General features: G+C 53.7%; 1 protein-coding gene across 2 annotated transcripts in view; it reads right to left on the reverse strand.

Annotated features, from left to right (window-relative positions):
- EPHB1 (EPH receptor B1) overlaps window positions 1-12,486 on the reverse strand; it is an 86,543-nt gene extending 74,057 nt beyond the window's left edge. For both annotated transcript variants that reach the window (XM_063340143.1, XM_063340144.1), the window contains exon 1: window positions 12,255-12,486. In XM_063340143.1, the coding sequence (XP_063196213.1) occupies window positions 12,255-12,312 (58 nt within the window). In that variant the 5' untranslated portion in view covers window positions 12,313-12,486. The remainder of the gene's footprint in view (window positions 1-12,254) is intronic.
- Between the last annotated feature and the right edge of the window lie 12,223 nt (window positions 12,487-24,709).

Below are 24,709 nucleotides of genomic sequence, written 5' to 3' on the forward strand. Positions count from 1 at the left end.
GGCCAAGATTTGTCACTGAATGAGAATTTTGTTTCTCTCGAAAACATTAGCACAGCAGAAAATATTAAAGGGCATTAACAAAAGCAACCCCCCACCCAGCTGTTCAAAGCCCACCACCACCACCACCACCACCACCACCACCCCCCAGAGCTCTGACTGGGGGAGTACAGGGCTGTACTCCTCCTCCATCGCCCAGAACATCCCAGAGCATCCCAGCACCAAAACCTCTTCTCTTCAGCTTCAAACACAAGCAGAGGGAACCCTTCGCTTTGCAGCTGGCTCGGTGCACGGCGCCAGCAGAACTTCAATTTCATTTTCCTTTGTGGGTCATCTTTGATTTCAATTATATTTTGGAGGCTGGGGAAAGTGTCCAAGCATCGCTGCTGCCTCATTTCAATCGCTTAGTGTTGCTGTTTCTTCAAGGAAGAGGAAAGGAAAAAAAAAAAAAATCCTTGGAAACTAAATATTTACACACCCACGTACGCTAATCCCAGCAGATCCAAGGGTGGGAAGCCTATTTAAAAAAACATCCCTAATTACTTTCCCATTTTAAAGGGAATAATCCGGCGATTAGCTAAAATGCTTTACTTAAGTAATCACATATTTTTTGAAGAGGAGTAATCTGCCGGCACGTGCATAGACAGGACAGGGGGTTGACAAACCATTTTTACACGCTTCCTTCACATCCAGCTGCCGACAGCCGAGGGGCACGGAGGAGACAGAGGCACAGCGGGGAGGCAGGGGGGTCATTAAATGCCACCCTCGGGTGGCCACCCTTGGGACAGGGACAAAGCCGGCTCTGGCGGCAGCCTCTCGCCAGTCCCGGGATTGCACCCCAAGGAAAAGTCCTTGCTGGGAAAATGGCAACAGAGCCCCAAACACCTCAAAAGGCCATCGGTCACTTCACAACAATGCCCAGGTCCCCCCCAGCGGCGCAATGAGACGGGAAACACAGCGGGTTCTTAGTGCAATGCACTGATTTATCGGGAGCACCTTTCGGTCCCTTTTTGCTGACGTATTAACAAAGCTCGTATCAGACAGCAAGGTGGTTTCTGCTGGAAAAGAAAAAAAAAATATATCTAAATAATCCAGATGAAGGGATGTACGTAAGGATTTCCAAGGTCCCCCCTGCCACCGCAAAGCAAATAGCAGCTACTTGCTAATTAGCAACAGCCGCCACGCTGCTCGAGGAGAGGGCTGAAGTCTTCAGAATAGGTGAAAGTTTGATTATAAGACTCGCGCGGCAGATCATTTAGAAAGATAAAACCACGTCGGCTCTGCTGCAGCCAGCTATTAAAAGTGGAGAATGTTATTTCAGGTAATAAAGAGCAAGACCTGAGGACCAGCCTGGGAATTCAAATTTACAACTTGTATCAAATTCATATGCTGTAAAACTTCACCTAGTTTATAAGTTTCTCGCCAACTTCATAAAACATGTTTTATTATTATTGTTTTCTGACTCTCCTGCCTTAATAAAATTCCTCTCCCAGCCTGCGTGGGTGTTGCATTATAAACATTTGCACTTTGATTCATTCAAGACTGAAGAAAGCTTTCAAGGTAACCTATTAGGAATACTTTAAATGTTTCAAAGATATCCCAGTTTCCCCTGAATATCACAAAGTTTTAAAGAATTAAATAGAAATGTGCCGTTTGCTGCAAACCGCCCCCAAAAATCTGCTGGGCTGGTGACTCAAGCGACCTTATTTGGGAGCAACCAAGCCTGGTGGGGTCCAGGGTGAGAAGACATGGGGCTTACCGGGGGGCGCAGGGTAAGGCATGGAGCCCCGGGGATGCCACTGAGTGGGTTCCACTGGTCCTTAAGGACCATTTTTTCCACAAGTTAAAGACCAGACCCTGCGAAAGTAGGGGTTTCCCCATCCCCGGCGAGCGAAGCCCAGCACCGGGACACAAAGGCAGAGCCGGAGGGTGCTCTGGGCAACTTCTTTCTCAAAGCAAGCCCATTTTCTCCGGCCTCGGCCAAAGCCTGTTGGAGTTAATGAGCGTCTCTTTATAGCCTTCGGCAGGCTTTCGAGCAAGCCTTTCAGCCCAGCAGACTCCCGCAGGCACGCAGTGGTGCCAGCCATTTCAGTAATAACCCACGCACGGCTCAAGGAGGGATAATAAAAGCCGATTTTTAGGAAAGATACTGAACACAACTAGCTCATTGCCAGCCTGCATCCATCTCCTCTCCTCCCCAAGGTCGGCTTCAGCATCCGTGGGTCAGGGGGGCATTGCCAGCCGACAACCAGAGCTTGGGAGGGGGGCCCTACCCAAGATGGGTCCAAATAAAAAGGAATTGGTGCCTTGAATTCCTCCACAGTTGATGCTTTTCTCCGTTTTGCTGAGCAAGAGTAAGGTTACCTGGTGCAATGCATGTGGCTCAAGGAGCCGCACGTCCCTCCCCATGAAATGCGGCACGGAGCTCATCCTTCTCAATTTTATTATGCCAGAAATCACCACTTTACAGCTTCATATCTGGTCCCAGTGACATCGTTAGATGTGACGGCACGGTGCCTCTGTCAAGAGCCTGACAAGCTCAAACGACTTAGATCCCCACGAGCAATTTCATCGCAAGGGACAATGCATGGACAACAAAGGCCACGCGTCTCCAGGGGGTTCACCTAGCCTCTGCACAGCTCCAGCCAAAACCCCTGGCCTGGGGAGCCACTCTGGGTATCCCGGGATTGCCCGCTGCCAGGTCATGCCCATAATTCCCAACACTCGATAAACGATGCAGAGATCCAACATGGCTGCTTTGAAAATAACTACGGCAGAAGCGCAGGGATGGAGCGGGCACGCGGTGAGGGCATCTCCATAGTATGCACCGTGGAGGAACACCACCTAGAAGCAACCCCAACGGCACCACAGGCATGCTATGCGAGGCAAAGATCCTCAACTAGCCACAAACATTTTAAGAAGTACTTCTGACCTGACAATACACCGGTAAACTTGAAAAGCCAAATTTTGTTCTTTTCAAGCACATTTGTTTCAAGTGAAAAGCAGAGCTGATGCCTCACATAGCACGCTGAGAGCGACCTGCTCCTGCTCTGTCCCTGCGTGTCCATCTTATTCCTTGGGCATTCGGAAATGACGTTCCTTGAGCGCTTGTGGCCAGCAGTGCGAGGGGGGGATTCTGCCCCTCTGCTCCGCTCGGGGGAGACCCCCCTGCAGTGCTGCCTCCAGCTCTGGGGCACCAAGAGCAGAAGGACACGGAGCTGTTGGAGCGGGGCCAGAGGAGGCCCCGGAGATGCTGGGAGGGCTGGAGCCCCTCTGCTGGGAGGACAGGCTGAGAGAGCTGGGGGGGTTCAGCCTGGAGAAGAGAAGGCTCCGGGGAGACCTTCCAGCCCCTTCTGGTCCCTAAAGGGGCTCCAGGAGAGCTGGGGAGGGACTCTGGATCAGGGAGGGGAGCCATGGGACGAGGGGGAACAGTTTTACACTGAAAGAGGGGAGATTTAGATGAGATGTGAGGAAGCAATTCTTTGCTGTGAGGGTGGTGAGCCCCTGGCCCAGGTTGTCCAGAGCAGCTGTGGCTGCCCCATGCCTGGAGGGGTTCAAGGCCAGGTTGGACGGGGCTTGGAGCAACCTGGGCTGGTGGGAGGTGTCCCTGCCCAGGGCAGGGGGTGGCACTGGGTGGGCTTTAAGGTCCCCTCCAACCCAAACCACGCTATGATTCTACGAAATATGAAGCTACAGGTGTTGGGTGAAAAAACAGTTCAAGTGTCCAACCACCCACCAAGGCCAGCCCCCAGCTACTTCTTCCCCCCCCAGCCTGTCCCCAGTACATCAGGCTGTCCCCCCCCACAGCTCCCCCCGGCCACGGGCAGGGGCTGCCCAGCGGGACGGAGCAGACCGCCCGCAGCCACCCCCCTTCTCCTCCTGCCTCCCGAGGACGGCCTTGCCTCTTCTGCTTGGGTTCCTGGTTTTTCCCAGGGAAGAATGTAATTCACACCCCTTCGCCTCTTCCGCGGTGATTTAACATCTTTTGAGCAAAAAGCAATTATCCTCATATCAACAGGACCCTGGCGAGGATGATAATGAGTCGGCTCCGACCCTGCGGCTAAGGAAGCGGCTGAAGCAAGCGGAGGCCTCTAGTAATCAAAGGCCTGTCCCCGGCCTCCGATTGCGGGGGGAAGGAAAAAAAAGAAAAAAAAAAAGAGAGAAATAAAAAACCTCCATAAAACTTCAATCGTTGCCGTTTCCTGCTCCATCCCTCCACCCACTGCAGAGGTTTGAGCACCAGGAGAAATGGGACCCATCACCAGCCCTGGGTCCCTCCAGCTTTGCCACCCGGTGGCATTTTGGGTGTTGCTCGCCGGCTCTCCCGCAGCACCCTACGGCAGGGATCCATCGGGAGGACCGATCCCGTGCTCTAAAGCAGACACCACAGCTCTGTTTTCCCAGGTTTTGGGGCTCTAGGGGAAGCATCCCCCCACCTGGAGTTGAGCCGGGTGGTGACCTGCCCTGCCCCGGGACTGGCATGTGGGGCCGGGCAAAAAAAGGTGTCGCCATGCTCTGCCCTGCAAAGGGAAAGAAAATAGGAAAAAGGTGGCAAAGACGTGGACACGCCATGGGTCTTGGGCTTTGCAGAACCAGAGAGGCTCCTTGGGAGATGGCAGAGCCAGAAGCGGAGAGCATCTAGCGCTACCAAAGACCAGGGCGGTGGGTTGAGCTGCCCTTCCCCCTCAAAAAAATAAATATATAGCCAGGCAAAGACACCAAAACCCTTCAAAGCAACCCAAGGGAAGATGCTGGTTGGGTCTGAATACTCCCAACCTTGGTGCCCGGTTGCTGCTGGGATGCGGCACACCAGGGTACCGGCGCATCGGAGAGGTGGGCAGGGTGCAAGAAGGACGTTTCAGGAGGAAAATATCATGAAACAACCCTTTAAAGTCATGACGAAGCCTCCACGCAGGACGGGAGGAACCAGCCCAAAAGCGAGGATTTCCACAGCCTATTCCCAGCCACCGCTTTCACTCGCTGCATAACAAATCAAAGCTTAATCAGCTTCAAACACCAGCAACACCGACTGGATGTCTCCCCAGATATTAAACGCGTTCCTCACTACACTAACAAGGCACATACCTGAGGCTTTACTAATCCCTAATTACTTGGCATGGCTATTTCCAAATTTAAAAAGATAATTAAATAAATAAACTTAATACTGTAGGGGAAAGAAAAAAAAAAAAGAAGATAAACTTAGTACTGTATTTTTTTTCTGCAAAGACCTTGAAAGGACTCCACCTGCTTATCAAGGGGAACAACTTAGAAGAGAAAACCAGCAAATTAACACTCATTAACTAAAAACTGCTCCTCCTAACCCTCTCCTCTTCCAGGAGGCTGCTTGCCATCGCCTTTCACCTGCCCCAAAAGCGGACGGGGTGGAGGTGCCGACCCTGGGGATGCTCCGGGGGTTCTCTCCTCCCCCTGGGAGCATCCCACCCAAACCAGGAGCATCCCACCCAAACTGGGTTTAGGTTGGAGGAGCCGAGGCCGAAGGAAAGTCGTCTTCCTTTGGCAGAGCCCCTTCCCCTTTGAACTGTCGCCTCTGTGATTTTTCACCGCAGGGCTCCCAGCAGGAACTTATTAAAGCCAGACCAAAGCACGTATGCTTTAATCGTAATTAGGTCACCCTGGGTTGTGGGCTTAGCAGGCAAAACTATAATTATTTAGAAACATCAACTTTAAATGCCAAAGAGTCTTAATGGAGCTGAGCTAATTAACCAATTTCAACTGAGTAACTGATTAGCTTAAAAAAAAAAAAAAAGGAGAAAAATCAATGATCATAGACAACAACATTTTCTTTTAACAGGTTGTTTTCTTGCAGCAATTCTCAATTGCACAAAAGGAGACCAACAACCCCTGCTAACCAAATATTATTGTAATTAAATATTCAACAGAAAGCCTCTTCAATTATTCAAAAGACTGATAACACTTGTTTATAATTGAGGTGGCGGGAGAGGTTTCCAGAAGCAGGGATTTTTGCGCATCATCGGGTTCCGGTCGCGGATGCAAACCCGGATGGGTCGTGGCATCAGCACATGGTGCCAGCTCCAGCCACTGCTCCCACCACTCCTGCAGAAACCCAGCTGGGGGGAGACAGATGATTTCCAGCCCAGGCATGAGAAAACGGACCATATGGTCCACATGTTTTCTGGATTTTTGTTATTAGACCAAAAATTTAGGGGACTAATGGCCAGTTTCCAGGTTTCACGCCGTTTTCTGATGGTAGCGTTATTCCCCCGGCAGAGAACCGGGAGGAAAAGCAGACCCCCCGTGTATCATTATAATTCACTAGGCGGCATTACCATAGGAAATTACAAATTAGCTTTTCAGCAAAGGATACAGGGATATTTAGATTAGCTATAGAGAAACTACAAAACCTTTCAGTCCATTTATCAAAGCTCTCGTAGCTCCAACTTCCCGGGAAATGAAACAATAATAAATATTGAGCAGGGAAAGTTAATCTCCGCTGAACGCACTTTAATAATTCAAAAATTATGGGAAATAAATAAATAAGAGTGCAGACCCTTTAGCTCCTACAAACACACATCCTGTTTTTCTCACCATTTCTTATGATGCGACTTTGTGGAAAATGGACAGTAACCCAAAAAAAAAAAAAAAAAAAAAAACAAAAAAACAAAAAAACACCACCCCCAAAAAAATCAGCTGTGGCTGGGAGGGACTGTATTTACGGTGCAGGAGGGAGCCCATCCACATCTGCCACTTAATCTGGAAAGCTGTGGGGCTGATTTGGGCAGGGGTTTGGTCTTGTTGTTCCCAAGAAAAGCGACTGTGGTGCCTCTACCTGCTACTGGGTGGTGTCTGCATCAGCCCCCTGCCCGCTCCCTCCCCTGCCCACTCCCAAGCGCTCGCTTTTGGAAAGACTGTCTTTTTAGCCCCTAAAAGCCGGGCTGTGCAATAACCAACTTGGTGTCCCGTGGCCACCCAAGGTCCCAGCTCCCTCTGGATGCTGCTCTGACACCTCTCCACCCCTTTCTGTGCGTTTCTGCTCCCACACCAACCTCTGCCAAGAAAGGACACGGATGCCAAGGGCTCAGCCGGCAGAAGCACCCTTCATTCACACGTGGGCCACGATGCACCTGAATATCCTCTGGATTCACGTTCACTTGCCCTTCCCACCACTCGGCGCCGCTTCGCAAGGTGCTCTCTGTCACTGCTGGATCCGAATTCTCGCCACGTGGGTTATCTGCACCGCCTCCATCACACCGGGTCCAGCGACCTCCGTAAGGGATGCGCACTCCGGTTTCCTAACACCGCCACTGCCTCTCCAAATCGCTACCCAGCAAATATCCACGCTTAACATTTGCCTTGCGCAAGTATTCATGCGTGCAGCGCTCGATAGCTCGAATGTTTGCAGAAAGAGGACAAGGTCAAATGGGAATGCGCTTTCAAGTTCTAATGAATATTAGGGGAAAACACTCTCTCCCCCAACCCCAACTATTTACTCAGCCTCGCTGTGCCGTTTAACGACTGCTTAATACTGACCGCGTCCGTTTAGAGGGAACGGAGAGCTGCAGCACCCTTCAGGCAACACCATACAAGCTTGGGGCTCCTGCATGAAGCCATTTCCATGCCAGGGTACAATGAGCTCACGCCCCCCAGCTGGGAGAGGTAAAAAGAAAAAAGCCTCCTCAAGCTGGCTGGATCTCAGACGGAGCAGCGCAGCACCTTGCGAGCCTCAAGCCTTGCTCCGAGCATCTCTTCCATCAGCCTCATGCCACGGCACCAGCGTCTCCAAGACTCTGCTGACCGGATTAGCATCGAGTTACCTCTTGCCCAAGGTATTATTTTCCCCTTTTCACCAAATCTGAGTATTTATTTAGCTTGCAGAACCCATCTCTGCTAGAAACATCTATTATTCAGCACCGTGGCCTGCATTCAGAGCCAGACGAACACATTCGATATTTTCTTCTGATTTTTTAAGGCCAGCGGAAGGTTTTTACTCGGTGCTGTTGTGTCAGGAGCTGCACCCAGGATGGGCGAGAGGCCACCGCGCACACCCTCCTGGCAGCTCATGCCACAGCAGACATGGGAGCACAGGGCTCCCATTTCCACAATGGGAAAGCCAATTTCCATAGAGAAATGGTGAGCAGGAAAATAAATACATTTATCACAAACCCCACCTTCTCCATGCCTGCCTTTCACAGAGCTCCTTCAGGGTCCTTATTTGCATTAACTGCTCCAAGACCATCTTCAGCGTCAAATAAATACTAATAACGACAGCCCAACAGGCAGGCTTTCCATTTTCAGCGCTGCTTTTCTGATCTCTCCATCATTGCCGGCGCTCGTTTTCATCTCTAATAGGCTTCCAGAGCCGAGCCACCAGAGCACTGTAAGTTATTCAACTTTCGGCTGCGCTACGTTCGGGGAAAGTGAAATTCAAAGCTTTAATTAAGGCAAAAAATAAATCAAGACCTTAAGGAAGGAGACCAACATGAAATTCAGATGCAGGTGAAGTCGCTTGCGAGATGGGCTCGAGCTGGATGGCCACCGATTCAGGGGCAGCCGTACCACGGCCATCTCCACCATGAGTTGAGCCGCATTTACGCATCCCAGGGGACAAAAATCTCCCTTTTCAGGTTTTCCAGCACTGCGCGGCATGAGCCACTAAGGTCACCTGCAGCTTGGGGCCAGCAGGACCTTTGAAGACGCTGCCTTTCCTTCACCTCCATCTCCGAGCCCGAAGCACGAGGGAAGTGGGAAGGGAGGAGGAAGACTGAGCAAGGCATAATGAGTCAGTGATACCAGCAATTAGTCAAAAAAAAAAAAAAAAAAGCAACACCATAGGCATCTGCAGTGCCCCCTTCCCATGACTTGACAAAACGCTTTCCCTTCAGGCTGACAAGATCTGGGCTCCCTCATCAAGAATAAGGTTTTTTCTCCCATAGGGTTCTTTTTTTTTTTCCCCCCAGATAGTTTGTGCAAAAAAAGTGCAAGTAAAGGGATGGCTGGATACCAGCACTTGCAAATTCTCTCTTGGAAGACTTATTTTGAGCTTCTCCTTCAAAACCGCTCTGCTCGGGGTGAAGCAGCCGGGCCAAAGGTGGAAGCCCACGTGGTGATGGTGGTGGCGGTGATGGGAAGGGCGGCGCAGTGGCCACCGCCGGCTCCACACAGGCACTGCTCCGGCGCCGGGGGAAAGCGGAGGAAGCCCAAAGGATGCCTGCGACAGATGTGAGCATCCCGAGCCAAAACGGGAGGAGAGAGGGCACCCGGAGCAGGAGCCAGGAATGCTGCTCTCAAACCAAACCCCCATCCCCGTTCCTCTCCCGGGCTGCGGTTCCAAAGGCCAGGCAGGCGAACCAGAGGATAAGCACAGGAAGCAAAACCAAGCCGGATCCACCAGCCCCGAGCAGGGCTTTCCACCTCCCTCCCTGTGCTTTGCTTATCATGCTGCCACAAGCATGGAGAGAAAAAAACCTGGTTTTTAAAAGAGCAGGCGCGAGGCAGGGAGATGATGGGTAGGTAAGCAGAGAACATAGCACACGTGGAGGGGCTGCACCAAAAATGGACATCAGCCCCATCTGACCTACCGACACCTCCGACTCCAACAGCTCCTGAGTTAAAACGTATAACATCAGCCCATTACCACCCTCTCTATATGCTAAATGGGATTATATTTGGTTCAGCTAACACGAGAGAGAGCACGCGAGCGGCTCCTGAGTGATTGCAGGGTGTGGGAGAGACGGAGTATTCGCTCCTGTCATCTTCTCGTGTCCCTCTTCCTCTTCACAGGCCACCAAAAAAAAAAAAAAAAAGACTATAAATATCCAGGTATCCGGCAGAAAACAGTCAGCTAAGCCACAGGATTTGGTAAAAATCAAGTAACCATAAGAAAACTCGGATAAGCGACTCCACTATCTCCAGGTTCGCGTGCTGCAGGCAGTGAGTTAGCAAGGTTTTATGGAGGATAAAGAGAGATGTTTGCGGGCAGCTCCGACCCCGGCTGCATCCCCCTCCTCCCCCTCCAATCGGGTCCAGACCCCCAAACCTCTCCCCCCCGGCCACCCTGGAAAGAAGACTTTTTGTCTCGAATGCTGATTTGGGATGCAGAGAGCCATCCCTCTCCCAGCTGCTTCTGCAGCCCATGGCAGAGCCGGGTTTTGCCTTGCCGCCAGCAAAACCGGTCCCACGGCCGCTCCAGGGGGGGAAAGGCAGACCCCGGGGTGGGTCAGGCTCTAGGAGATGTTTCAGCTCGGTTAGAGAAACGTACGTTTTAATCTAGCAAATTCAACCTTTGCACCAGGAGGATCTGTAAGATTTAAATGAGCTCCATAAAAAGGGGTTTTCTTTATACAACCACGCCAGGAGACTGTCGCCTTAACCTCCAAATCAGACTCAATTGCTCTGCCTCAGAAATTCCCCTTCCAAAATTTTCCCTTAAACCCAAGATCTCTCCCAGGATACTACTTCACTACTCAAGTAAATTCCTCAGCAGAGCAGGAATAACACCGCACTTCAACAGGTTCGGTCCCGGGCAGGGATGCTGGCCCTGCCAGCCCAGCACACACTCCCCGGGGTGGCTCGGGGCAAGCTGGTGACACGGGGACACGACACCCAGGAAGGCTCTCAGACAGGGACCAAGCCGAGGTCTCCCAGCCAGCCACGATTTCAGCCAACGCTGCGAACGCCGGCTTCGCAAAGTGCCGCTAACAGGTCTGGCGTTTTCATCTGCGGCTTCGCCACCGAGCAAACCCGCGCCTGTTTGCATCACGCCTCGGCAAGGCATCCGCGTTTCCGTCTCAAGGTGTTTCTACGGCGAGGCAACGGGGAGAAGGAAGCCCGAGAAATAAGCAAACAAACACCCAGGTCAGCCAAAAGCCGGGGGAAAGCAGCCGCCGCAGCAGCTGGCCTGCCCACCACGAACCACAGCCAACTCCGCTCCCACCCCATCCGAGACCATCGCAGCAGCGTTTTGGCTCCCAAACCAGCTCCGTGCTGCCCGGAGCTGAGCCACCGGTCTCCAGCAGCTTCCAGTTCAGCCGCAACCGTGCTCACATCAGCTAAATTCCCCCCCCACCGCCTCCAAGGAGGGGCCAAGCCCCACACCAGCCGGCAGCTCCGTTCGCCCACCAGAGCCCGTGCATCATCTCTCCACAACCACGCGTTCCTTGCTGCCAACCAGCACCGCGTCCCCTGCTCGCAGCCACCGCTCAGGCGCTGGGCAACCCCAGCCACAAGCCCTTTTTGCACCAGGAAAAAAAAAAGGAGGCAGCAGCAAAATAAAGGGGAAAAAAAAAAAATAAATAATATACGCAATGCTTCCGAAAGCCATGCTGGCCAGAGAGCACCACCGAGGCAAGCCTGGGGTGCCTTGGCTGTCCTGCCAGGCCCACCGTGCCCCACGATGGGGAGAGTGATGGGGAAAAGCCTTCGTCCCAAGGGCAGGAACCTTGCTGAAGGGATGATGGCCATGCATCTGCCCCGTAGCCCCACCGAGCATCTCCTGGCGCAATCAGACCCAAGGAAAGGAGACTCCCCCCTGCTCACACCTCGATCCTCCTCTTCCACAGAGCTCTCCTGAGCTCCCACGGGTGTTGGGAAGCGTGGGAGGAGGAGGATGGCCAGAGGCAGTCCTCCGTAAAGAGGCCTGCTGGGGAGGGGGCCCTGGAGGTGTCCCCCACCGAGACCCTGGGGAGGGGACCCAAAGGGGACCCTTGAGGTGTCCCCCACCGAGACATCAGACAGGATTCTACTGGGGAGGGGACCCAGAGGGGACCCTGGAGGTGTCCCCCACCGCCATCCCGGGGAGGGCTCTGCTGAGGAGGAGACCAAGAGGGGACCCTGGAAATGTCCCCCACCACGACCCCGGGCAGAGATCTGCCGGGGAGGGGACCCAAAGGGGACCCTGGAGGTGTCCCCCGCCGCCACCCCGGGCAGGGCCCTGCCGGGGAGGGGACCCAGAGGGGACCGGGACGGGTTCCCCAGAGCCGTCCCCGAGAGCTGGAAACCCCCCCTCACCCCTTCCCGCGGCCACCCACGGCCCGTGGGCGAGCCCCGGGTCGCCAGTACCGCCTGCGGGCCGGTTCGGGAGGGCTGCGGGAGGAGGGCCGGCACAACCGGCCGGTGCCGAGGGGAGCTCCGCGCCCCCCATAAGCGGACGGGCGCCGTGCCCCGCCGGTCTGCAAGCCCGCGGGGCAGCCGCTTCCCCGGCCGGTCCCCGCTTGTAGCCCACGCGTGGCGCGGGGACCCGCGGTTCTCCCATCCCACCCATTCCACGTCCCGGTCCTCACCTTCCACGGCGGCCGCGGCGGCGGCCAGGCAGAGCAGCACCACCAGATCCGCAGCCATCGCCTCCCCGGGCCCCGCAGGCTTCAGCCGCTACCGGCGGGCGGCCGTGAGCGGGCATGGGGGTGCGTCGGCGGGCCGGGGGCAGGACGGGCCGGGGCCGCGGAGACACCACGGGCCGGGGACCGGGGCCGCGCCGCCGCCCGGGTCACATCGCCGCCGCGAGTGGGGCGCCCGGCCACGCCGCCGCCGGCCCCCGCCGCCGCCCGGCCACGCCCCCCGCCGCCGCCCCGCCAATCCCCGCCGCCCGCCCCGCCCGCGCCCCGCCCACGCCGCGCGCCGCTGTGCGAAGGGGGACGGCGCCCCCTGGCGACCGGCCGCCGCCACCCACCCACCCCCCCCAACACCCCCCGATCCCCCCCCCGCCCCCGTCCCCTCAGCGCGACCCCCCATGGGGCGGACCCTCAGCCCGCACCGCAGAGGCCCGGGGAGGGGACGGGGGCGGGGCGGGACTCGGTTATCTCAGCCGCCGCCACCCCCCAAATCCCCTCTTTTGCCCCCAAAAGGAAGCGGGAGCAAACGCGCAGCCCCCCGCCGCGGCCCCCCAAAAAGCATGGCGGCTCCCAGCTCAGGGGCAGAACACACGAGTCAAGGCGGGGGGGCTCCTCGCCCCACACCCTTTGCAGGCCCGAGGCGAGGTGGGCACCCGGGGGCAGGGGGGCAGCCGGCTGCCCTCCTTTGCTGGGGACAAGACGCCAGGGTCCCCAACCCACGTCCACCCGCCTGCCCCCATGGCCACCCACACCCAGGGCAATGGCCTCCTGCCCACGAGCCTTTGGCAGGGCAGGGCATCACCCGCCATGGGATGTCACCCACCTCGGGGTGTCACCCCAGCGATGTACACCACCGAAAGGAGCCCTCCAGAAAGAGAACTGGCCCCATCCCCATCATCCCACGCACCGCGCCATGATGGCTCCAGTGTCCCTTCCCGGGGCTCAGCATCCCCCTCGGCTCCTCTCCTTCTCCTGCTGCAGAGCTGACCCCATCCATCCATCCGTCCATCCATCCGTCCATCCATCCATCCATCCATCCATCCATCCATCCATCCATCCATCCATCCGTCCCTCCCTCCCTCCCTCCCTCCCTCCCTCCCTATGGGTTCCCTCATCCCAACAGACCCAGCAGAGGGGAAAAAAGGCAGCAAGGGCTTCTTGGGGGTCCCTGTCACCTGCCTGCAGCCAGGGTTCATGTCCCCTACCATGATGGGACCAACAGCCCCACAGAGGTCCCAAGCGCTGGAAAACCACCAGCTTTTCGGTGAAAGAGAGCACACACACACAAAAAAAAAAAGATATTCAGCAGTGCCACGGGAGCAAGAGTTTTCTTTTGCGGTCGTGCAAAATATATTTCAAGCAGCTCCCATTCAGCTGAGCAAATAACAGAAAAAATTGCCAAGAACATTCTGGCTAAGTTTTAAGGAAATTTGCTTTCATCTTGACAACCCTTCTTCATTTCCTTCCCATGAATATCTCAGCAATCCAGTTTACTCACTCAGAGGATCACAGAAAGAAAACTGTGAAGTAAATGTCAGTATTATTTGCATCTTTATCCAGTCTGCCACAAAAGCAACACCATGTTATTTATCTGATCTAGCACAACTCAGTAACAGCTCAAGTATAGAATATTCATGATGTGCAAAGCAAAAAAATGTTAATCGTTTGAAAATACAAGAGGCGAAGAGCTGAGCCTGCGAGTTATCCAGAGAACTGCCTCGGCTGGTTGGTTTTCGGTTTTTTTTACCCCCAAATAATTGTTATCAACTGAAAAACTTGCATTCAGAAACTAACATTTGACCAGAAAAAAAAGCCTGACAATTTTTGTATGTCAAAAAAAAAAAAAAGGCAAAAAACCCCCAAAACATCAATATTCTTCTGATTTCTTTTCAGCTGGCCAAAGAGTTGGCTGGGCTGGGTAAAAGCCAGCTGTGTTTGTTCAAAAAGCTTTTTATTCCGTCAGCCTTTGCTTCGAGTCCCCGAACACCAACACTTCACTTCTCCTGGTGGATGAAGCGGCTCCGAAAAAGCCTCTTTGCTGTGTTGCCATCCGGAGTGTGGGAAGGCGGCAGCATTGTCCCACAGGGCCACTCTGTTGCTCACCTGATGGGATTGTGGCCACCAGCTGCCCCAGGGTGGTCATAGAGACCATGCCCACCAGCATCCCCTTGGAGGAAGCACCAAGGAGACATCAAGGAGACATTAAAGCCAGCTGTTTTTTTGGTGCCTTTTGCTCTGGCCATCAGTGGGAGGCCTCTCCCACAGCACCCTATCCATCACCAGGTCCCAACCGCAGGACCAGAAGGCCACCAGCGAGGTCCCATCTCACTTGCTTCTCCCCAAGACCCCACGCCCCAGAGCTGCCACCAGCTCCTGGCAGAGAAAAAGACCCCAAACCCCAGGCAAGAAGAGGAGCACACCGTGGCTCTCAGCAAGCACCCTGCAGAAGGCAAAGCCACCCCTCCAGGCCAGGAGTACCCTCAAGCCCTGCCCACCAGGCACCTGTGCAGGAAGGACATGTGCTAAGAGCACGAACAGCCTCCGGGAAGGCTTTCGGCAGCCCCGTGCCCGGTCCCTCTGTTCCCGCGGCATGCAGCCGGCAGCACGTCGAGATGGCGGCAGTCAGCTGCCAGAATTAGCTCTGTCTTAATTAACAGCTTTGTCTTTGTTCTCTGATGATGCTTCAGGCGATGCCAAACCCTTTCTGGAGGATGAAGATCTGGGATCCCAGCGAAAGAAAACATCAAGAATTATACGCTGCAGCACAGATCTCCCCCTCAAAAAAAGCCCTTGAAACCACTTTGGGGACCAAAGGTGTCACAGCCTGGGGCTGCCCCCGTCCTCCCCTGCCACACTGCACCAGCTGCGAAGGGACGAGCCGAAGCATGACGATGAGTCCGAACCAGGCATCCCTGTGTGTGCGCAGCGGTGGGTACCACGCTGTGAGGGGGGCTCTGGAGGGGGTCACTCCAAACCCTTTGGGCTGTGAAGCAGCAAGCTCGATCGCCGGGAGCCTGACACCTCCTGCGTCACCATCAGAGGGTGACCGAGGCTCCTGTCCTACGCCAGAGCCACCGCCTGGCTCAGACCTGGGAAGGTGCCCTTGGTGGCAGGAGGTCCCCACAAGCCGCTCGCTAATGTAGGAGCGGCACAAAGGTGGAACCAGCCTTCCCCTGTGCCAGCCCCACGCAGCGGAGGACACAGGAGCCTCCCCTAGCCAGAACAAGCGCGGGCGCTAAAGCAGCCATGACGCTCCCCGTTTATTTTCTAAGCCGAGGCGAGGCCTGCAGGGAGGGCAGGAGGATCCCCGCAGCCACCCTCAGCAGCGCTCTCGCATCCCTAATCCTGCCGAGGCAGCGCAGCCGGCTCCCAGCAGCTTGCCCGTGCATTAATTGCAGAGAAAAAGCATGCACCTACAGCGTCCTCCCAGAAGTCAAAGCCCGAGGAGCTGATAAATCCTCTCCCTGATAAGAAAAGCAGGTTCCTTCAATTTTCCAGCGTTTCAGACTCGTTTAGTGTGCTGCAAGACGCGAGCCAGGTAAGGGCGGGCGATGCTGGTGAGCAGCATCTAGCCTCTGCAGTCGAACCCCCTCCTGCGCGTCCAAATAAATGTAATATGATGTAATAACATTAATTAGCACCAGTAAACGCTCAGCGTATTCAGGGCACAACTCGGTCACTTGGCACGGTGCAGTCCAAACTGCTTACTGTACTCCCAGGAGAAATAACCTCGGGGAGGCTTCTGGACTTAAAATACCCTAGGGAAACTAAAGGGAGGGAGAGATGTTATTCTCCTCTCCAGGCGCTCACAGAAAATTCAGGTATCTTATCAGAGCAGAAGTAGAAGCTGTAGGAAGGACGACTCCTTTGTCATGTGAACAATTTGAGGACTAAATTGAAGCGAGACGCGAAGAAAAAGTAGGTGAGATGAAGGTTAATTTGGCAACCGGAGTGAGAACAGAGGGAGCTAGGGTATGGAAGAGTCTATTAATTCCCTGGGCAAAAGAGAGACGCAGTCAGAGCCGGGACTCGGAGTAACTCCCCGCACAGTAGCGAAAGATAAATTGCAAGTTCTTCTTGTGGAATATTCTGTTTATTAAGTACAGAAATAGGAGACAGTCAAGTGCCAAGTGCCTCGAGCCTCTCAGCGCCCGAGAACGTATTAATCACTACACATGATTGAACAAAAGATGAGAGCGGTATTAAGACAGACTCCGGTGTGACACCAGGCGTCGTATAACGCAATGGACCCACAGCTTCCTCCGCTCCACACTGCCAGCGGCTACAGAGGCAGGGATGGACGGCTGGACAACCTTTCTCTGCAGGACAAGGTAAAGACCAGTGAGTTCTCCTCTTAGGAGCATAAAAACAAATAAATAAATAAATAAACAAACCACTTTGATTCCATAGACACCACAATTTCTGCTTCCCAGGTTTTGCCTTTAATTGGGTTTTTCAGGATGGTTGCAAGTCCCAGTAGACATGCTGGGCGCAGGACAACATGAGCACAGATCAAGCGCACACGCGCTACTTGCTCCGTGTTTTTCCTCCCCCCCCCCCGCCCCAGTCTTTCCAGGTGGAAAAATCTCTTTGTTCCCTTTGAAGGCAGAGGATTAACAAAGGCAAATGCAAAAGAGAAAAACAAAAAACTCCTTTGTCGAAGGATGGATGACTTCTTTTTATCTGTTTCTAATCTGGCTTCAACTTTCATTTCTTTAGGATGAAAAAATTCTGAAGATTAAATTTTATGCCAAGACAAGCTATAGTAAGTGACAGGAACACTCCGTCTCAGGGTCTCCGCTGGCTCTGTGAAGTCAGAGCATTCGCGGCGAAGAAAGCAAAATATAGACAGACAAACACTTTCAATGGAGATTTAAAATAAAAACTCTTCTCATGTCCCGAATGCAAAAGCTAGAGAAAAATATGTCTCTCCTCCAAGGAAATTTCATTATCTTGAAGCAAAATGCAATTTATCTTTGGAAGCTTTAAAAAAAAAAAAAAAAAGCAGGAAAGGGAACCTGCCACAGGAGTTTCCCTTTATCACAGCATTTGGCTTGTTGCAGTCCGAGCTGTGGTTCTAATTCTGGAAGCAAAAAAGATGTAAAGTTTTTAAGGTGCAAGTCCATCCAAAGCAGAAGGAAGGAGAATGCTACAGCCTACTCCATATCTGCTGCTCCAGGGTCCCGTTTGGGTGTTTTTCCTACTGAAATCACACATTAAAGAGCAAAAAAGCTGGCTGCAGTGGCGGGTTTGGATCAGCTTCGCATCTCATGCACAGGAAAGTTCCCAATTTTCCTACTACATCATGATGAATTTCCAATTGTCACCTTGATCAATGGTCCCATGAACACTATCATAAGGGTAATACGAATTTTTTTCTTCCCCCCTTTCCTACCACTCACAGGGTAATTACACGGATGATTGCACTCAAGGGCAAGAGCACGTGTCCTGCACCCTTCCACCGAGCACAGCACGCGAGCTCGCACACAGCGCCTGGTACGGCTGGCCTCCCCAGGGCAAAAAAACCACCAGTTTTTCCCCAGGTGAAGGGAACAAGACCAGGAGTATTCAAACCTACGAGCCCACGTGCTAGACACATAGATACACAAGCAGTGAATGTCACTGCAGGCACCGTAGCCTGCCTGCTGTATTCATCATCGATCTTGCAGATGGACGGATGTGAAGGGCGGAAGGACCTGCTGCACCCCCCTGACCTCACTGCACAGACACTAAACCTCACCCAGCGAGTTTTGCCTTGATCCTTTGACTGCTTGCAAGAGAAACCCGCACCTCGACAGAGTCTTTGCACAGCTACCCCCTTTGTATTTCCCAGGCGCACGTTCAAACCGCCCCAGCAGCGCCCGTGGGCCCCTTTGAACAGGCATGACGGGCACCACAGGGGCGGTTGACAACATTCAGGCTGCCCTTCCCGCAGCCCCTCCTGGGGGACCAGCTTGCCAGGACCACGAGATGCCGTTTTCCTGGCTCCTGTTGTGCACAACCTGCTCGGGCAGCCAGGGTCTGCAACAATCATAACCCCACTAGTGACCGGCGCATCCCTAGCTCTGCTTCATGCCAGCGATGACGAGGGGAGGAAGACTTTGTCTCATTGCTCTGACAGGCAGGAGAGAACAATTCTCTTCGAGGGATGTGATAACTGCACCAGTTCTCAGCTCCCGTCCCTCCACACCACAGCTCACGACGCCCAGGCACTTTACACAGCCACGTTCCAGCGCAATTTTTACGGCAAGTAGCTGGAAAAGGAATGAGGCGAGTCTCCGTCAGGCTTGATTGGCAAGAGACATCAAGAACCCTACAAGAGGGGATTTGAGGAAGTTTTGCATTTCAAACAGGGCAGGCAGGCAGAGGTTTACCCGGAGTAAAGAGGGAAGCAGCGAGGCTGCCGTTTCATCGGTTAACATCTGGCAGCTGCAAAGCTCAGAGATAATTCTGCCTCCGTCCTCCAGGGAGTTCGGATCTGGGAGGGATGCCAGAGGCGCGGCAACCGGGAGGGGATGAAATTCCTTCACAGAATCCAAAACAGGCAGTCAAACGTCACAATATTCTCCCTCCTTTTAAATAAGTGACTCTTCGATGCTGATTGAGCCTGTGGAATTTTATTTCCCCACCACCACCTCTAAGTGGAAGGAGGGAGGAGAGCAGAAAGGGAGATGCAGGTGGGGGAAGGGGAAAACAGAGACAACAGCTTTTTTTTGACCAAAAATCACAGTTTTTTTGATCAAAACCTGCAAAGACTTTTGATCACAGTCTACAAAGAAAGCTTTTAACTGTTACCTGTACCTCCATTTTAAAAGAGCCAACAAGGAAACCAAATAATTTCCATTTACAGATGCCTACGTTTGGTTACAGAAAGCCAATAGAAAAATCTGGTTTGGGGGAAAAAAAAAAAGAAAGCTCAGTCTGCTCTGATCTTTCAGCCGAAACTTGAAACTGATTCGGGCGTCATTCTGAAAATTAACTAGCATGTGCTGTTAACAGCTTGTGTAAAACCATCACTTGCGACCAGATTATTTCTTTGTGGGCAAGAGGATAATCTCTGCCCGAGCAGCATCCTATGCCCCCCGCCTCTCTGCCGGCTTTGCACTTGAGATGACCGCAACCCAGCCTGGGAAGAGGATGGTCTTCCCCAGGAAGGGGTACCAGAGCAGCGAGGCAGGTTTGTTTGGTTTTTTTTTTTTTTAATTACAGAGGAAATTGTCCTAATGAAGTCTGAACGCATATGCTGCCTCTCCGCAGGCGCCTCTGCCGTGTACGTCACCAGGTTGATCCCAGACCCCTTTCCAGGTTGCGCATCCCTGGCTCAGGGGCACGAGCCCTGGGAAGGGGCAGCTCAGCAGCTCCCTCCCGCATTTGCCACGGTTCTTGGGAAAAGCTTTGCACCTGAGCACAGGTTACTGGGAAGGTCTGTCCCCACTCCTGCGGTCTGCATACCCCAGGATCCCCAAGCCCGAGCAGCAGCTGCCAGCACCGGCCACGGGGCACACAGGGACCCCTCAGACCAGAGATGGGGCTCCTCGCTGGTACAAATCCGAGGAGAACCTGAGCCAGGAGAGCTGCTCTGGCGTTCATCCAGGCCGGCTGTCTCCTCTCCCCAGTTACTCACCGACACACAGCAGCATTCGGCTGAGTCCAGACCCCCCATTTTGCTGCTGCCAGGCTGGGGACCAGGAGGGCCCCCCAAGTCCCCTCTGGCCACACAGGTGAGCGAGGTTTTCTCCCACCAGCCTCTGGAGGTCAGCAACCGGCAGCGCTGGGGCTCTGCTTTAGCAGCTGCCATTAAAAATAAACCCAGGACCCATGGAAGCAAATGCAATGTGCGGAAGGACCCAGCGGTCTGGGCACAAGATGCTCCCTCCGTATGGTAGGTGACCCCAAATATTTGCAGGGGCCAGGCACACGTGCCCCCCCCCACCCCGGCACTGCTCCCCCTTCCCTGCAGGCACACGGGAGTGCAGGACCTTCCGCATTAATAGGAAATGATTAATTCCTAGAGCCTGCTTTCCCCATTTAAAAGCTATGGGGCTTGTGCCAATTTGTCCACAAGTAAGCCCCGTTTCTGGTAACGGGAATGAATCTGCGTTTCACTTTGCCAACCTCCAATGTCCTTTTCTTGTTTTGTATCTGAAGGACACTACAGCAAACCCTTTACAGCTAAATCATTACTGAATTTACAGAGGTCAGGAGTAGCTGGTAATGCAAAAAAAAGAAAAAACCACAACTTGGTAAATTTATTACACAGAATCTGACATGGTCCTGCATAAATCTCAGTGTTCTTGGTAAATACAAAGATTTCCAGTAAATGAAAGACACCAACAAGAGTGTAGGCAAGCGAACTGGACAGTTACCAAGTATGGAGGGGAAGCAGCGCAGAGACTGCATCCAGACCTGTTAAACCCCCCCCACCCCGTGCAGAGCAGGAAAGTGAAACATCTCCCTCCCCTGCTCCAGAAAGGTAAATACCGAAGGAGGAAAGCGGGGAAAAACCCTCCTGTTTTCCCCAGCCGCACAGAGAAAGGCAGCAGCTCTGCCAGGACAAGGCTGACGGCTTTTCCCAGGGACATGTTTCCTCGGGCATTGTCAGGAGAGCCACCGGCCAGCATCCCTCAGAGCCGCAGCTCTGCTGTGTGCCAGGAGCTAAATATAAACCAAAAATGAGTACTTTCCCCCCAGGATAGGGCTGTGGCAGGGCACAAGGGCTCCTGCCTGAGCTACCACCCGCTCTCTGCTAGCTGGAAATAATTTTCCCTGCCCACTAGGAAAGGGTTTTCATTGATGGTTTTCCTCCAGCTCTAAAGGAAAGCAAAAGTCTTACTTTTGGGTGAGGATCATCAGTCTCATTATTTTTAGATGACGTTTCTAGGTGTGTTCTCAAAGCTCCGGACTCATGGCAGAAATACAAGCAAGAGGACTGGGTCGATCATGCGCTGATATGAGATCACTCCCAAAAGTGAGTGGAAACAGATGAAAGGTAACAAGTCTGGGACTGGGGAGCTCAAACAGGGGAAATGGAGGACATCTGGCAGAGGACAGCCAGCTTCTCCCTCCTCTCCCATCAAGGGAGGGCTGTGACACCCCAAAAGCTCGCTGATGTGGCACAGGCTATGGGACATTGTGTCCGGCACGCTGCTGACATGTGGGTTCCTCTTTGCGAGCAAGCAGCTGCACTTACCTTCCACCTCCAAAATGGTCCCGCACCGCATCCCCACAGCCAGCTCAGGCACATAGCTCAGCCCCAGGGTGATAAGACATGGATGCTTAGGTCAAGCCACTGCTCATGTGAAAGGAACAAGCAGCCCCTACTTTTGCTGGAGGGGAAAAATAAGCACTTTACCCACCCACAGCCTCTGCCACAGTGCCAGAAGGTGGCCCCGGCCAGCAGCAGGCTTGCCCTTGCCCACCCCAAGCACCATCCTGCTCTGAAGTGCCCGACACAGGACCTCAGTCTCTGTGGCAGCATGGCAGCTCTGCTCCTGCCTGCACCACCTTTGCTGGGAGGCAGCAAGGAAAACCCAGTGTGGTACCCACAGGGAGAGGACAGGCATGATGGGTTTCTCAAGACCCCATCACTGCAAGGTGATCAGAGCCATTAAGGCAAAGGCTCCTGCTGTTCCCTTCAGGCATTTTCCATGCAGAAAAGCCCTGAGTCATACAACATCATCAGACACCCAGATTTCCCAAACCAAGGGCAGCTTCCTCAATCACTCACCCACTGCAGGCACTTCACTCCTGCATACAGTCCCCATTGTGCCTCCAGAGCTGTTCACAACCCCGAGCACCACAGCAGCCAGCCAGAACCACTCCACCTGGGTCCTTATTTATCCTGTGACCGCGTCTCAGCTGCCATCATTTCTTCCTAACAGGGCGCCTCTGCAGCTGGGCTGGAGAACCCAGCTGGGGTGCAGCCTATAGGCAGCGGGTAAAGCTTCTCCGTATCATCGTACCTTCTTCTCTCCCTCACCAGGTGACAGCTCTCAGAGACTACCAGCTACAGAGGAGCTCCTGGGCTGTCTAACCTGAGGAAGATGCTTCGAAAGCAGCAGGAAGGGAGGTTGGGCTGGGTTGGTAGGTCAGGATGTTCTTCCAGCATCTCCCATCCATCAGCACCTCCTTAAAACCCAGCAGCTTGCACTCACCCATAGCGTTACTCCCACTTTCTCTCCAGGAACTTCAAGCATCTCCTGGTGAGGTTGCGCTACACCCCCTTCCTCTCCCTGCCCTTTCATTTCTCTCATCAAAGTTTCTTTTCATCTCCCACCTCCTTGCTTCAGGGGGTTATTGCTCACATCTCAGCAGCCTGCAGAGCCATGCCGCTGCGCTGGGAAGCGTTCCTTCCGTGCCCAGCGTGGAGCTGGGGAGCAGGTGCCGAGGTGGGGCTCTCCCGGGGGGTCAAACCCCTGAAAAGGAGGCTGAGGGGAGACCTTCTTGGTCTCTACAGCCCCCTGAAAGGAGGGGGTAGCCAGGGGGGGTCGGTCTCTTCTCCCAAGGAACAGGTGTTGGGACAAGAGGAAACAGGCTCAAGTTGCACCAGGGGAGGTCTAGGATGGACATTAGGAAAAATTTTTACACTGAAAGGGTCGTCAAACATTGGAACAGGCTGCCCAGGGCAGTGGTGGAGGCACCATCCCTGGAGGGATTTAAAAGCTGGGCAGACGTGGTGGTTAGAGATATGGTTTAGTGATGGGTTTTGTCAGAGTTCGGTTGATGGTTGGACCAGATGATCTGTAAAGTCCCTTCCAACCTAGGTGATCCAACCTAGGCGATCCTATAATTCTATAAACACTGGTGCCGGAGCAGCTTAAAGCCCCCTCAGCCTTATGAGGTCCCCGCAAAACCCCCAGAGAGAGTTACAATAGAGCTAGGTGGGATGAGGTGCATGTCTGTGTCAGAGACGCACATGCATATTAAAAGGAAGATGTGTAGGAAAATATGTTTTAGCACAGGCTCAAAACATGGCATTTAATCTGTGAGCCACGAACACGCTCGGGTCACGTCAGCACAGAGAAGAGTGGCCATCCCAAACGCGAAGGGGAGAAACAGGGCCGGGCGGGCAGGCGCAGCCGGAGGCGCAGAGGTTATCTCCAGATTCCAGGGGCGACGCTTCCCACCTCCGGGGTGCGGAGACGGTACAACACGAGGGCAAGCCCCGGGGAGAGGGAGAAGAGATAACAGCTTGAGCGAAGCGATGCTTTTCGGCCTCTTTGGCAACAGCGAAATCATCCCTTCGATTCAGATTAGCTGATTTTTGTGTCCGTTTGCTTTTTTCCAAAGGTCAGAACATCTGTGCAGGTTTCCGTGTGTGTTTGAAGCAAAACGCTGACCCCTTTTGAGGCTATTCAGTGTTACGTTTAGTTCGTTCCCTTCATCTCTCTCTAAATAACATGAAAAATCCTTAAAATCACTCACATTCAAAAACAGTTTGCTGAAACTTCTGTTATTTTTTTTTAACCGTTTCATTGTCCTTTGTGCCCAAGGGCATCACCAGGAGACCCCCAAACTACCTCCGGCCTTCGTCAGTCCTTGGCTGCCCTCCCGAGGAGAGCCGAGGCTTTTGGCAAGCGTGGTGTTGTCCGCGGAGCCAAGGCCGTGGAGGGCTGACCCAAAGCCACCAGCAAAGCCCCGCTGTGCCCCCCGGCGGGCAGCCCGCACCGCAGCCAGCCCGCAGCTGGAAAAAAAAAAAAGATGAAGAATGGGAGATGCGCTGGCCTGGGGAGATGCTGCGCAGAGACATCTCTCTCTTTGGCTGCAATTAAGCGTCCCCCGCGCTCAGCTCGCAGCGTGCCTACTTGCAGAGCACGCCCAAGCCCCGTCGCTGGTGTACAACACGGGATTTGCCCCACTTTCGCCACTCCAGCCCACACGGCTGGCAGCCGGAGGCTGCAGCGCGCAGGCTAGACAGAACTGGGGGCACTGGGACAAAAATACATGGGTTTTTTTCCCCATTTGCGCTGCACGTTGATGTTTTGCCAGAATCCGAGCCCCTGCAGTTGGTCGTAACTCATCCATCAATCGCCGTTTGTTTTTTTTTTAAGAAAACAACCCTTTGCTGCCCCTCGCCACCAGCAAGCCAGGCCAGCGCTTGCCAGAGCACAGGGATGGGGGCAACACTGCTGCCTTGGGGCCGGGCAGAGCCTGGGGGCTGACGCACGCCGGCCCGAACCGTACCTACAATTTCACAAACTTCATAAGTGCATGTGTAAAATAATCTACTCGTTTCCTTTTCAAGGGGAACAAAAATCAACAAGTTGCGAAGCACAGTACAACAGACATCCTTAGCTGCGCGCCGCTGATTTTTATATGATACATTACATCCGAATACGCCGATGCAATGAGTGGAATGTACCAATTTGGGTAATTGGTGAGGGCCTGAGAGCATGTGTGCGCTGCTG

This window comes from Chroicocephalus ridibundus, chromosome 6 (assembly GCF_963924245.1).
Source record: "Chroicocephalus ridibundus chromosome 6, bChrRid1.1, whole genome shotgun sequence".
NCBI classification, from domain to species: domain Eukaryota; kingdom Metazoa; phylum Chordata; class Aves; order Charadriiformes; family Laridae; genus Chroicocephalus; species Chroicocephalus ridibundus.